The sequence below is a fragment of the Limanda limanda genome, chromosome 5, assembly GCF_963576545.1.
Source record: "Limanda limanda chromosome 5, fLimLim1.1, whole genome shotgun sequence".
In the NCBI taxonomy this organism is placed as follows: domain Eukaryota; kingdom Metazoa; phylum Chordata; class Actinopteri; order Pleuronectiformes; family Pleuronectidae; genus Limanda; species Limanda limanda.
Genome location: NC_083640.1, coordinates 19,772,230 through 19,787,336, shown reverse-complemented (window position 1 = coordinate 19,787,336; position 15,107 = coordinate 19,772,230). Strand labels below are relative to the sequence as shown.

Genomic DNA, 15,107 nt, shown 5'->3' with positions numbered 1-15,107 from the left:
ACAGATTACTGAAGTGGAGATTTTCAAAGGTGTGTGTAACAGTGGATTCATTTTAACAGGCAGACATTCAGCCTTGTGCTAATCTTCTTGGTCGTGTCCTTATCAGTGTCACTTCCTGGCTTTGCAATGTATCCTCCTTAAGAGTTTAATTACATGGACTAGTCAGATCAGAGAAAATTCATTAAATTTTAATGACATATTTCTGATGATTGATCAGGCCGTGTTGCTGAGGGCCTTGCTAAATAAAGACTGTCGGCCAGGGAGATAAGAAACATCGTGGAGACCTTCGGTTAGAAACAAAGGAATCAAGGAAAAAAAGGGACAAAATGGGGGAAACCGAGGAGACAAGAGAAAAGGGGTTAAGAGAAAATGAAACAAAAAGATGACAACAACTGAATGAGAAAAGAAGGAGTTGCTTCTTTACTGTGACAAACTGTTAAATCTCACCAAAAACTGAGAATTTTAACAGTTAAGAAACTAGAGCTTTACAAAAATGAAAATGATCTCTTGAAATGTCGTGTTTAAGGCGAAATAAAGCTTGAGAAAAGTTAATAGGAGGGAGCATGAACAGACTTACAAGCTCCCTTACATTTTGAAGAAAAGTTACTAAAGTGAAGAGATGGAAAGAAAGTTTGTTTCCTGTCCTTCATATTAAAGTTAGACACCCTATGGTGACTGTGGAGGATTGTGCTCAGCTGCGCTGTTACGGGCCTAGCAGAGCTTTGACGTGTCAGTCAGAATAGGAGGGGTGAGAGAGAGAGAGAGAGAGAGAGAGAGAGAGAGAGAGAGAGAGAGAGAGAGAGAGAGAGAGAGAGAGAGAGAGAAGACAGAGATAGGCAGAGAATAACAGGAAAAAAAGAAAGGACATGTCTATCCTGAGACACACGCGCGCCCACACACACACACACACACACACACAGACACACACATTTACTAATGAGTTGGTCAGGGTCACCGAGAGTGAAACACTTTGTTGGCTCGCACAGCCCAGCAGCTGTCCTTGTGTGTGTGGGTGTGAGTGGATCCGAGTCTGTGTGTATGCTTCAAAGGAAGTGTGCGTGTGCGTGTGTGTGTGTGTGCGTGTGTGTGTGGGTGTGTGTGTGTGTGTGTGTGTGTGTGTGTGTGTGTGTGTGTGTGTGTGTGTGTGTGTGTGTGTGTGTGTGTGTGTGTGTGTGTGTGTGTGTGTGTGTCTGCGAACCCCTGCTGGCCTGTGCTCACGTGCACTGCAGCCTATCCCTCTCTGCCCCGGGCGCTGGTTAACCTGTGTTGTGTCCGGCAGGCCACCATCACCACCATCACCACATCCTCACACTCCCCACCTCGGCCCTACCTGAGGCCGCCGAGGGCCCCCTGGGGCGGGGCCGCATGGTGGAGCGGAAGGACCCCCCCATGAGCTCAGACAAAGGGGAGGACCCCTACATGGCCGTGCCCTCTCAGACCCAGCCTGAAGCCAATGGTAAGCCTTGGAACGCAACAGTGAGCGGCAGTCAATTTGGTCCATTGTCACCTGTGGCAAGGGAGGGGAGGGGAGGGAGGAAGGGTGGGTGGGGGGGTGGGGTGGGGCCCTAATTGAGATTTACGGCGGCCTCGCTGCTTCCGGCTGACAAGGTGCAGAGATACTGGATCACTTTCTCTCCGGGGGACAAATTGCCTCAAACTGTGCATGTGCACGCAAACATAAATACGTGATACATCCCCACGCAGAAACATTCGGTGCTCATTAAATTACACGTATGCACACAATTACACTCACACACACACACACACACACACACACACACACACACACACACACACTGTGTAGGGTGGATTTATTGTCCGTGGACAGTAATGTCCCACAGGAGATGTAATATCCAGACCATTACACTCTGAAAGGAAGATGGCAATGTATTTATTTCCTGGAGAAGAGGGCCCGGGCCCCGGCTCTGTCATGCTTTGCGACACAGTGACATGACATTGAACGCCCTTTTCTCTTGTGTTAACAACCTGCCTAATGCTGTACCGCCTCAAGGACGGCTCGCTGGATAAATGAGACCGAGAAAAGAGACGAGAGGGACAACACACACACAGACACACACACACAGAGGTCAGTCCAGTGCTGCCGACCCATGTTTTGTCCCTTAATATAACAGCCAGCGTATTACACACAACATGCATTGTGTCCCAGCTGCATTCACATAGCTCATGCTCTTAGAGGTGGCATTAACCTAGCCTTGGGAAGATATTGATTATTAATAACAGCAGTTCATCATGAGCGTGGCCCGGCAGATATATTTTCTACTTTGTATGAATAGAACGAGATGGAGAGCAGCAGACTGTGATATTATGTCATTTATTTTGTCCAATTTCTTTTAAAAAGTGCATTAGTGTCAGTTCATGCACAAACTAATTTGCGACCGTGATGTATCAACGTTAGATAAGTGTCTAAAAGGCTTTAGAGCAATCTGTGATGAAGCCAGAAGGTCATTTGACAACTCTCATCTCCTGAATCACCTCAAAACTCTTCTAAACACCTGAATGGAAATCTGTTCTGCACCAGAGAACATCTTAAGAATATCCTGTAGCCAAACTTGGATCAATGCATCTCCTGGTTCAATTGAACACAGTTAATCAAAATTATTAAACCTTTAGAAATATTATATAGAGTATTCATTTTTCTTAAAATATTTTACATGTATTCAAAGTAAGAAATACATTTGTATTTTGCTTGAATTTGACTAAAAGATCAAGAATGTAAGTAAGACTTAAATAACTCTGCAACCTAAACACAGGAATAGTTTTTCCTCCACATTGTTGAAAGAGTCTTACGATTTAGGAAGTACTGACACATATATACCATCGGACACTTGCGGGTGTGACTCCAATTAAGTAGTTAATCAATTAATTACTAAATAAATGAAAGGTACAGACAAGTACACATCTCATACAACAGTACATGTTGCGGGTTCAGTTCACTTCACACACTCCAGTATCTCCTGTCTGTGGAGAACACAGAGGCAGTGGCGTGTCAGCTGGAAGCAGTGAGGCCCCGGTGGGTAGATCCAAGCACGATGGTGGCAGAGACTTCAGACAGCATGCCTACAGCCAGCATCACAACATGCTGTCGCTATAACCTTGTTGCCTTTACCTGAGCAGGTGTAGCGCCGCTCGAGCCTCACAAGGAGCAGCGAGGAACGCGCTCAACATAACAAGATAATAAAAAGCAAAAAAGTTGTCACAATCATTTTTTTCTTATTTCGGGGGTGAAGTGGGAGTTCCATGCTCAGGTAACTGCAACAGGGCTTCACATTTCAAAACAATGCTTCTTGCTGTTTTTTGTTTCCTGTGTTATTATTATTATGATTATTATCATTTTTATAATACACCATTGCAGCTTCTTTCAGTGTGTATCAGTTCTATTTCTATTTCAGCTCTGCAGCCTTTTATTTTCCATTTTCTCTGAGAATCAGCTCTGAGGAGGTGTCTTGGATTTTCTTGTGTTGTGAGCAGTTGTTGATATTTTGCATGGCTTGGTTTGAGACTTTTTTTTCTTTTTGCTATTTATATATTTGCCTTTTTCCCCCTGCCTTGATTGCTTTGATGCTATTGAGCACAGTTTTGCCTCCATGCAGCTTTTCCAGCACGGCAAATTGAGCCCCACACTCACCAAACACTCTTCATTTCCTGCTCCACCCGTCCTGCCTCCTCTCCCTTCCTGCCGCCCTCAGTGTTACTGGCTTCAGGTGTCAACTGTACTGTGAAAACTTTGCAGACTGCGAATGTGAAAGAGAATCAATGCGTGAGGAACGATTATGGAGCCAGAGATTAAGTAAATGACTCCTTTTATCGGCATTTTAATGCAGCCGAGATAAATTCATGCAGCTCATTTCGCAGAGAAACTAAGGGCTAAACATTCGACTCCACCATCCATCTCTCAAATTAAGTATGAAAAAAAACAACAGCGTATGCTTGAGTGTCATCGTATTAGCGCGCGCCCAAAGTTGTTTGCCGGCTTGTTTCGATTTAAAAAGACATTACAATTACTCCCCAAACTTTTTTCATTTGCAGTTAAGACATCGCGGCATCTTATTTGCTAATGAATATTACAGTGCTGCCAATATGTATTAGTCCGACGCCACCCGAGTAATTAGAAATGCTGCAGAGGGATGGGTGTTCACACGCTGATGATATCTAGCACCCAGCAGCCTGAGTCTCCGGCGTTCCAGTGGGAGCATCGCAGTCGCCAGGTGGCCGCTTCTGTTTCACAGTACATTTGAGCTTGGTGTGTCTGTCTGTCTGTCCTCAGCAGCCTCATCTGTCCCTGTTATATTTTTCCTCCACTCCCGTCACCCTATCGTACACCTCTCCCTTTGCCTCCCATCGCTCACCCTGCCCTCCCTCCCACCCACCCTGCGACTTTTCCACCATCTGCTGCCATTGTGATCAGTCTCCCTTCCACAGGACCTCTCATCTGACTGGGATGGCATGTTCCAAGGCTATACCTTTACCTAGAGTGCAAATTAATTCCTGAACCAATTTATGGAGCCTCCTCCCCCCAAACACCCCTCCCCCTGTCTCTATTCCTACCTCCATCTCTGCTCCTCCTCCCCCTCCGTCTCTCCCCTAGTAGTCTGTCTCTTCTCCAACGACAGTCATATCTCTTCCCTTGTCTGCAGGAATGAATCCTTGCCCTGCTCCCACCCTTTTCACTCTCTCTCTCTCTCTCTCTCTCCCTCCTCTCTCTCCCTCTGTCACCCTCTCTCTGTCAGCCTCGGCCTCCCCCCTCCCCTCCTCTGTACATCCACCCTCCTCCCAACCCCAACCTGTAGCTGCCACCGCTGTCTTGCTCCAATTTATGGGTTCGTTACAGCAGCTCTCCAGCGCAGGAGGAAGAGGGGGAGAGGTGGAAGGAAAGAGGGATGGAGAGAGCCAGCAGGGGAAAGAGACATGGGAAACGAGGGAGGGAGAGTGGGCGAGACAGAGAGAGAGAGGAACATGCAGAAATGTATTAAACAGAACGAGGCCATAACATAGTGGTGAAGGTTACAAGGGCGAGAGAGTTAAATGGTAGAAGGTAGAGAAACCGGCTGAGAGATAGAACCGGATAAATGTGACGGAAGGAAAAGGGATAAAAGATGCTGTGAGATGTTGTAGCTGAACAGATTCTCTCTATCTCTCTCAGCCATTCGCTTTCATACCGGGCCACAGTTTTTACCCTGAACAGTCAACTACATTTTATTTCCACGCAGACAACTCAACTCTTACCGGCTGAACGAGCAGAATGTCATTAATCTACAAGTGGAGTCGGTGAACTCCTGTGTCCTCAAAATTACATAAATACATTTCAAAAGTAATGTAAACGTTTTTTAGTTTTTTTTATCAATATAATGATATTGTGAATTACTGTTAGTGGCAAGTGAAAGAATGTATCTGCTAAACGTTCTTAGATAAGATATTTCATTTGTTGTCTTCCCATGGTAACAAGAGCATGATTTAACTTTGTTAAGAGTTATGTTCAGGCACTTACAGCACTTGGTTAAGATCGGGGGATGATCACAGTCTTAGTTTAATACTCAACAAGTCAAGAGAGTGGAAGACCTGTGTTTACTTTATTAACAATAACCAGACCATATTATTCTGACATGTGTTTCTACAATTGTGTCAACCCTATTTATATTAGCATTGCTAGACTAAATAATATGAACAGTTTCACAACACAGCCTGGCTCTTTAACTGAAACTAAACTTTAAAGAGACAGGATTTATTGCAGAATAGACCACATTTGTTTTAGGCAGGTGTCTGTTTACATATGATGCGTGTAGCTTTACTTTACATTGATTGGTTTGTAGGCGGGCGGACATCTGACTATAATGTGTTGTCAGTTAAGTTGTTGTATTTGCTAGCTATTAGTTAAAGTGTTTCTACAAAACTTCTTGCAATTGGTCTAGAAGTCCAAACCATTAAAAAAAAAAGGTGTTTTCACATTAGAAACCATCCAAACCGGTTCAGGTTAATCTGAAACCAGACCATCTCTTTTGGTCGGACTAAGTTTTGCACCGTGGTCAGAGGCACCTTTCAGAACCTGTGATTGTAAATGTCTACACTAGAAAAAAACAACACCCATTAACATAATGGAACCAATAATTACAGTTATGACTATAATTTAATTGTGAATGAAAATTTGCAGGAAAAAAACACATTTGCTAAGAGACAGAATTGTGAGTCAATCACGATGGTTTTGTTTTCTCTCGTCATAGCCATTCAGATTCAGAAAACCAGTAATTCACAAGTGTCAACTGAAAAAATTCCGTCTTTTTATTATGACATGGTAATTACAACCTGAGAATTGTGGTTATTTCATCCGAATAACCACATTTCTATTTAACCAACATATTTTTGAAACGACATTCGGGGCGTTTTGATATTTCTTTGCCATCGCACAAGAGCAACTGTAATTTATCGAGAGATGTGATTTTCCTCCATGTCAGGATTTCACAGTAATATCCACTGTCTGATAGCCGCTCCACAAGGGTTATTTTCAGCTGGAGGCGGCTCGCTGACACCTGTGTGCCAAGGTGAGGCTGCGATGATAGAGGAAGAGTCTGACCCTGCTCACACAGGGAGGCAGCTCCTGGTGTTTTTTCTGCCAAGAAGTCACCGTGTTCCCCTCATCTCAGCGTGTGGAAGACAGCTGAGGGAACATTTCACCATCGTTACTGGGCTGGTCGTGTCAATCTCGAATGTTGAATGTAATTATGTGGGAAAGCTGTCCGGTACCAGGTCAATTTTTTTGTTTACAGTTAAAATCTGGTTTTAAATGTGATTCGATCCAGTGAGAAGAGCATAATCATGGCTTTGATTTGAGCTTTTCTTGCTTATTTGGAATAACAGTTACTCTTGTACTGTTGTTCCAACTTGTTTGATTCGCAAGTGTGTTTAACAACATTAGTTCTGCAAAGTGTAAACCAAGACAAAACAGCCCCTGTCAAATGGAACAAAGGAGCATTAAGTATCCATGTCTCTTAAATGTGATCAGTCTGGAACACCAACACGTTTCCTTTCAACTAAGTAAAAGATAGATGGATTCTTTTGGGGGCTTCTCTGATTATTATAGAGGCACTTCTCCTCTCAAATTGCTCTCTCCCCCGGAGGTGAGCCGACAAGATTTGAGGTAATAGAGGTTTTAGTTCAGCCTGAACTCTGCTCACTGTCAGATGATGCATTTGGCTGGTGGAGGTTTTCAGCAGCCTCTGAGGGCAAGGACACATTTAATGTCAGTCGTTTTGTACTTTCCTTGAGGTAGAAAGATAATTGGTGAAAAATTATAGGATTATCAGATAAAGGTTGAAAGTTGGCAAAGCTGGCATTTACTCCAGAAATGCACAGAGATGTTTTAAGAAAATGATCCTGCAAATACCTTCAGTTCTGTCTTAACTAAAGGATTGTGGTTCACCATCTTTTAATCTCATCTGAAAGATTTTGATTGGCGTTTGTGAGGCAGATGAATTGCAGCTCATTGTGAATCATAATAGAAACAGGGGACCGGAGGCTTTCCCGACATTACGCACTTCCCGGACTGACGTCAAGCCATTAGCCATAATTTCCTCCACTGATTAGCTTATTGTTCTCTCTGGCCTCCTTTGTTTTCTACACATATTTGCTCCTTACTTTTCCATTTTCGTGTTTTGCTTTTGCTTTTCACTAAGACATCGCACTATTGCCTGAGTGTCATTTTTTGGCCATTTGAGAGTAAATCTCACATCACAGCAGCTCATCCCTTGATGCTGTTGAAGCTCGTCTAACCCACATGCAGCTGTCATTATTCTACTTTGAACAGAATTTAACCAATCACGTTAACAACGTCCACGAGCAAGCCACTCATCAAGGAGATACAAGCCGGGTCTTTGTTCTCCGGTGGCACTACAAAGAGCCTGTTTGTACAAATACGTTTCCTTAATAATTATCAGTGGCTGCATTTGTATCTGGATGAATTACAACTCTTATCAGTACACACACAGCACTTTAGTCATCCACAGAAGTCAGAAGATTGGCACACGCTTCCAGTTGTCATAACATGATAAAACACACTTGAGTGGGTCCCCATCTGTACAACAGTGACTCATCAGCGATGAATACTAATTAAACGGAGTCAACGTTCAGTAAAAAAAGCCATTCAGAACTTTATAACTGGAGCATCTCTCCATGGAGAAATCTGAATTTGAAAAAAAAACGTATGATTCTAATTAGAGTGGAGCCGCCAAGTTCTGTCTGAGCCCAACTGAGCCCCAGAGAAAATGACCCGAGACCCAAACCAGAATATCATATCAAAATTCTTGTTTCTTCTACCCCACGACTCATAGGGTCCCAATGGGTATCCATACTCTAATTATTATACTCCACTTGCTGTATCGGGATAGTAGCAACATACAGAAACTAGAATGTCCCTCAGTAGAGTGGATACCTCCATCAAAGCTTCTTATGAAGCCGCATTTAAATCCACTAGATCCATAAATGTATTGGATAACAAATTTGGATGAAGAAATAAAACATTCCTGGATCCGCCCACAAATTCAATGGGTCTTTCTTGTCTCATGTCCAGTCCTTCCACTAAGTGTCAGAATGATCTGATTATGAATATGTTCTAAAAGTAGATTCTGTACAATCCAGCTGACAAACAAACAAACAGACAGGGGTGTAGACATAATCTCCTTGGCAGAGGTGATAATTGGCCTAATCGTTGTTAGCAGAGTGTTCATACCGTCCAGAGTCTTTGAACCAGTCTATCACCTGTTATTTTTAAATAGTGGCAAATGAAAAATGTTCCTTGACTTGATTTCCTGAGAGTATTTAATACCGTCGTTTGTATGCAGGGAGGTGGATAAGGTAGAACATTGATGCTAATACCTGGAGTACCGAATTGTATAATTAAGTTGTTAAATTATATCTTAACTGGCTCATCAGCATGCATTGCACTGACTCAGGATTGTTTGATGCTTTAATATTGAGTGCTTCTCCAATGCAAACATACACAAGCCTAAATGGGATAATTGTGGATTTAAAAGAACTTAATGAATTGCTGTCATCATCTTAACAACAACGTCCTTTATTTAATGGATGACATCAAGCGTGTCCCTGAAAACAAGATAAGAAGTTTCTAAACGCTCTCACTGAGGCAGAGTAAACACTTTCTGCTCCTCGTCTTCATCTTTCCTGGCGCTCCATTACTTTCTCACTTGTCAAGGTCCACCATTGTGTCTTTCAACAAGTGGCAAGCCAGTGAGGGCAGTTAAGTATGATTAAGGCTTTTTTTTATCATTTCACAGACAATGTGTTGTGTGGCGGCCTGTAGTCGGAGGTTAGGGCCCTCTCCACAACCCCTCTGTGATGTTTAACTGCGTTTGAAGTTTGCCCAACACAAAGACTCGCTCTGTGGGCTTAAGTCAGCCGGGGCTTCTGAGGAGATTAGAGAAGTGTACGAGTGTCTGTGAGCGAGACAGACAGAGAGGGAGCATTCACCACTTCCAGTCACAGTAGATTACAATGTCTCTGATTTACAAGCAAGTGTTGCCGACCCGGGCTGTTTTGACAGCGAGAGATATCGGAGTATCTGAGATATGTGTTTAATATCTGAATGTTGAGGCCCCAGGCGCTGTGTGAAATTCAAATCAATTCAAACTCCGACAGAAGTGTCGAGCTGCAGGACGGCTGCTGTGATGCATTCTGGGGGCGAGGCAAGAGTTGAAACCAGAAGATTATAAGTCACTGTGTAGTCAAGAACCCCCCCGACAAGATGAGACTAAAGCAGAAAGTCTGAGTTTTAACAACACTTTGATACTTCTCAAGGTCACATTGGGAGAGTTTTTGAAAAGTTTTTTCTGTGATCACACTCAGGTCTTGAAGAAGCAGCCGTAGTGCCACCTTGATCCAAAACCCTGATGTCCTGTGTTCTGATAGAGACAGCCCCGATGTCCTCTGTTGCTACTTTCATCCTCTTTCATGTTTGGATGAAGAACATTTCCTCACATGAAAGATGGAAGTCTTCAAAGTCCCCTCTTTTTCTTTCTTTTGTGTTTTACCCACGGCCTTGGGCTAAGTACCCTCTGGAAGTGTGTGTGAGTACAAGAGACAGTAGTGATGGATGGAAGCAGAGAAAGAGTGGAGGAAAAAAAAAAGAACGAAAGAATTTCGCAAACAGGAAGAGCCATGCAGAGCAGGTTAAATGGGGCTTTAACCCCGGCTCCCTCAGCCGGAGTAGAAGACAAAGATGCAGCCCGGCAGATCGCCTCCCTCACCAGAAGGGACAACCCGTTTGGCTCGGCTGCCCTCCGGCTTTGTTATTCAGTGGGAAACCCAAATCCCCACTGAAATAAAGTTCACCTTTCACAGCCGTAAATGCAGTGTCATTAAAATCAATTCCAGATTTGACTTGCTCTTTTACCACAGTAAGAGACAGATTGATTTATATTCAACATGGGCAATGGAGAACGGTGAGATTTGCAGAAGTGTTTTTTTATGTTTGCACTTACGTTTGTTTGTCTGATAGTTAGTAGGATTACACAAAAACTACTGGAAAGTTCACCACAAAACTTGGTCAAAGAACCAGGACTTTTTTCTCATTTCTTTAACACTTCAAGATAAAGTTTTTTTTAACATTTTCCTTGGTTTCTCAGAAAATAATTAATGGATCTTAAAGAAAGATCTGACATGTCTAGGTGCAATTTGGTGCGGATCCAAATAAAAATCCAGATCTAGTGAATTAAATGTGGTTGCGTAAGAGGACTGCATTACTAAGTGTCATGTAGGCTATTATAATAATTCCTGCAGATTTCAGGGTTCCTCACCTCAAGTGAAGCTGAACTCCTCTACCTTTTCTTCACTGTTAAGAAACATATTTCACCCAGCACCAGGGATGATAACACACAATGTGCATGAGGTAATAGTTACAGCCTTCCCAGTTTCCAACATGGAATCTGAACAGAGTTAAAAAAACACAGTTAAAAAACAAGGGGAAAGCAAAAAGTGATTCAGTGTTTCTGTGAAGGGGAGAAGTCGCGGAAAGTGGGAGAAAAACGATGTGAGAAGAAAGTGAGGACAGAAGAAAGTCAACAAAGTGAAAGATTGCAGCAAGTTGAAGTATCTCTCACATTAACATGTTACTGTATGAGATGGGAAGCAGATGTTCCATTGGACAGGTGAGCCGATTGGTCACAGCCTAACAACGTCAGATCTTAATGCCTCGCTGCAGATAACACTCATAGCTTCTCACACTATCTCCACAGCCGGGCACGTCCTTCACAAGAAATGATTTTCAGCCAGAGAAGAAGTTTTTAAGCCTTTTGTTTGAGTCTGAATGAGGAAGGCTGAGCTGTGTGTATTCAGCACTTTGTTAAAGAGAGAAGTGAAGTTCTTATTTTATACTATTAATGAGGAGCGATCAGAAGAGAAGTAACTCCGGAGTTTGTCTTTTCCTTTAAGCATTAACGTCGATGCAGAGGTTTTGCGCCATGCTTTATTTCAGCTGGGATTGTGAGTTTTAAGTTGGTGTTTTTGGACTAATGATGAGTGCAGCTACATCGAGGGATTACAGATGTTAGTTGAAGAGAGTCTGGGTTTTAGTTTCATGAGAACTGATTACCATGCTGTTTCTTGTCTGTGTTATGTCTCGGTAAGTAGACAGAGAGAGAAGATCTTTTCCGAGGAATGTCCTCGGTGACGCAGCCAAGCTGAAACGCCTAAATACGATTACACGACCCCCTTCAGGATTTTACTGAATTATTGCAACTAATGTTTTGTGACGTCTTCGTTTGAAAAATTAACTGCAGGAAAAGTTAAGTTATTTGTGGAAACAGCATCAATCTGCCTGTTGACAACTGTTTAATATTTGCAGCTTAATTTTAATTTTTTATGTGACCATTCAAATTACATTTCTCCACATATCCTGCAAAAAAAAACAAGGGATAAAGGAACAATAAAAAAATGACAGTGTATAAATGCAAGTCAACGACAAGACAATTCCATCACAGCCTTTTTAGAAATTCTTGCCACTTTTATGCAAAGTCCTAGTAAAAAAAAAAATGTCTTTGGTTTTTAAAAATCGTATCACCCACACGGTTCATATTTTAGACAATCTGCCCACTGTAAAACACAGCTTTCTATAAGAGACACATATCCCTGGCATAATGGATTATTAGAAGTTGAATTCCATCGATGAATAGCAGGCGATTGTCCTTACATATATCAAAGCGACTGAAACCTGCCATCTTTTTGAGTTTGTTGTTTTTTGTGATTCCCTTGAGAAGTTCTTTCTTTCTTTCCCATGTGAACATTGTACGATGAACAACATGAGGATCTCAGCACACGCGTGCAAAGAGTCAGGTTATCGAGACCAGCGGTGCACTGTGGGAGCTCTGTACGTGATGGAGCCCAACTGTCTTATCCTCTGCGGTAACTGATCTGTGTTGGCCAGAGGTCGTGAGTGAGCGCATTGTAAATCTCTGTGCCGTGGACGGGTGTGTTTAACCCAAGGACCAAGTGTTGCATTAGATGTCTACATTCATCAACAGGCTGGAGACGATCATTTGTGTGTGTGTGTGTGTGTGTCCATGTGTGTAGATTATTGTTGACCCCATTTTACTACACACAACCTGCTGCACCCACTCCACCACCACTCAAATACTTCACAGCTGCCTTTATTGAATTATCTTTTATTTGGCTGTATCGCTGGGCATCTCTGCCAGTCTTTGAGAATGGCGCACTGATGACAGAGCTCATTGGATTTAGCTCCTAATCAGAGGCTTTTTAATGTATTCTCTGTGACTCATGAGATTGGATCCAAGCTTTATGAAAAGTCCCCCATTTGCATCAATGAGAAGAAAGGGTCTGGGTATTTCAGGCTCCTTTATCTGCGCTCATATCTTTTTTCATTTCAGCAGAGGGTTTTATCTGGGATTTAAAATGTGAATCATAATCACCCGTCCAAAACATATTTTCAGTCTAGGATTGGATTTTCGGGAAACACTGAATGTTTCTACTTGAAGCTGCCATCTGAGCCTGCTCTGAATAGGTGTCTCTTCTGAAGGGATAAACCCGTCTTCATTTGCATGTTTGTCACGGAATCATTTAAAATTGCTAATCGCTTTAACCAGAAAATGTTGAAATTTTTGTAATTCAATTTTTAGTTTGTCTTTTAATAAGCATCTTTCCCAACAGCTCTATTTTCTTTAAGTTTCTAAAACACACACGAGTAGCTGTATCATATCTCTCTCTCTCTCTCTCTCTCTCTCTCTCTCTCTCTCTCTCTCTCTCTCTCTCTCTCTCTCTCTCTCTCTCTTCTGCCACTCTTCTGAATGTCATCTCACCGTTTCTCTGCAGGTGTGATCCGTGAGAGCTACCAGAAAGGTCGTGACCAGCTGGTTCCCGTGACCTTGTTGGCCATCGCTGTCATCCTAGCCTTTGCCATGGGCGCCATCTTCTCTGGCATCATTGTCTACTGTGTCTGCGACCACAGGCGGCGGGACATCGACCTAACAGGCCGCAAAGAAAAGGACAGCCACCACCTCCACTCCCGCCGGGGATCAATGAACAGCGTGACTAAGCTGACGGGCCTGTTTGAGACCCAGGCCAAAGATGGGCGCCCTGAAGCGATCCTCACCCCTTTGATGCACAACGGGAGAATGACACCAAATGGGAAGATGCTGATAAAAGCGGACCAGCACCACCTGGACCTCACTGCTCTGCCAACGCCCGAGTCCACCCCCATGCAGCCACGTCGCAAGCCCAGTCGTGGAAGCCGTGAGTGGGAGAGAAACCAGAACCTCATTAACGCCTGCACCAAGGACATGCCACACATGGGCTCCCCGGTCATATCTACAGACCTGCCTCTGAGGGCGTCACCGGGTCACATCCCCAGCGTGGTGGTGCTGCCGCTGCCACAGCATCAGCACCAGCTCCAGCCTCATCTGCAGCCACACCAGCACTCCTACCAGCACGAGTATGTGGAGCAGCCACACCACAGTGACATGAGCATGGGCCACATGGACGACGGGGGGGCCACCCTGGAGTACAAGACAGTGAAGAGCCCATGTCACAACCTGAACATGGTGGATCCAGATGGGATGCTGCCGCCCCGCGTGCCCCAAAGAGAGGCTTCGCTCACCATCCCCCCCGCCGTCCCACAGATGGGCAAACGTCTGGAGGTGCACTCGTCAGTCTACGGTCTCCGGAAAGGATCAGCGTCCGCTGCTTCCGGGTCCTCCGCCCTCAAGAAGCACAACACCAACTCCTCTAACTCCTCCCATTTGGCGAGACATCACAGCTTCAACCGTGTGGAGTCGCCGCCGCCTGCACCTCAGAGGGTGGACTCCATACAAATGACAGCACATGGAATATCTCTGTCACGGCAGCCTGGAATGAGCTCCTATGGTTCACTGCCTCGAACGGGCATCAAGTATCTCAAGCCTGACGTCCCTCCCAAACCCTCGGTAGTCTCCCTCTCAACAAAAGTCAAGTCCAGTGACTCCTGCACATAGTCAGCTTCTCCGCCAGTCAGTCCGATGGGAACAAACAGTAGATAAAAGGTTTTTCTGAGAGAGAAAAAAACAGGGAATACTGTACAACTTGCATCTCCTTTTAGTGTTTTATTTTTGGTGAAATATACAACACACTTTTGTTCTTTTTTTTTTTTTTTTTTTAAAGAAAGACTTTCTTTTTATATAAATATGTAAATATTATACAAATGGTTGTCGTCATTTGTTGCCGTCACAGAGCTCAAGCTCTGGCTGGCTCCCAGTTCCTCTGTTCACACACGTGGGAACATGTGCTACCGAAACAGAAGATGACGTTCGTCCTGAATATTTCATCCAACGGCACCCTGTAGCATCCAAGACTTGTGGTTCTCTTTTTTGTGGTGTCTTTGGCCGCCGGGACGCGACATGACACTTCATCATGCTGGTAAAAGCACAGAAGAAGACAGCGCGGGGAGATGGGAGAATAATCGTTGTACAGTACCTTGAGGACTGGAGGAATCTGAGTGTATGGGCACTCAGAAGGACTGAAAGGACAGACAGCTGCCTGAGGTCTGTGGCAAACTGTGAAAAGCCTCTCAGTGTTACAGCAATCACGTCCTGCCC

At 43.9% G+C, this 15,107-nt stretch overlaps 1 protein-coding gene across 1 annotated transcript in view; it reads left to right on the top strand.

The window, feature by feature from the left end:
- Nucleotides 1-14,618, top strand: part of sema6a (sema domain, transmembrane domain (TM), and cytoplasmic domain, (semaphorin) 6A) — a 57,969-nt gene extending 43,351 nt beyond the window's left edge. The window contains exons 17-18 of the mRNA XM_061071599.1: nucleotides 1,280-1,456; nucleotides 13,351-14,618. Coding sequence (XP_060927582.1) covers nucleotides 1,280-1,456; nucleotides 13,351-14,507 — 1,334 coding nt within the window. The 3' untranslated portion in view covers nucleotides 14,508-14,618. The remainder of the gene's footprint in view (nucleotides 1-1,279; nucleotides 1,457-13,350) is intronic.
- Nucleotides 14,619-15,107: the final 489 nt, after the last annotated feature.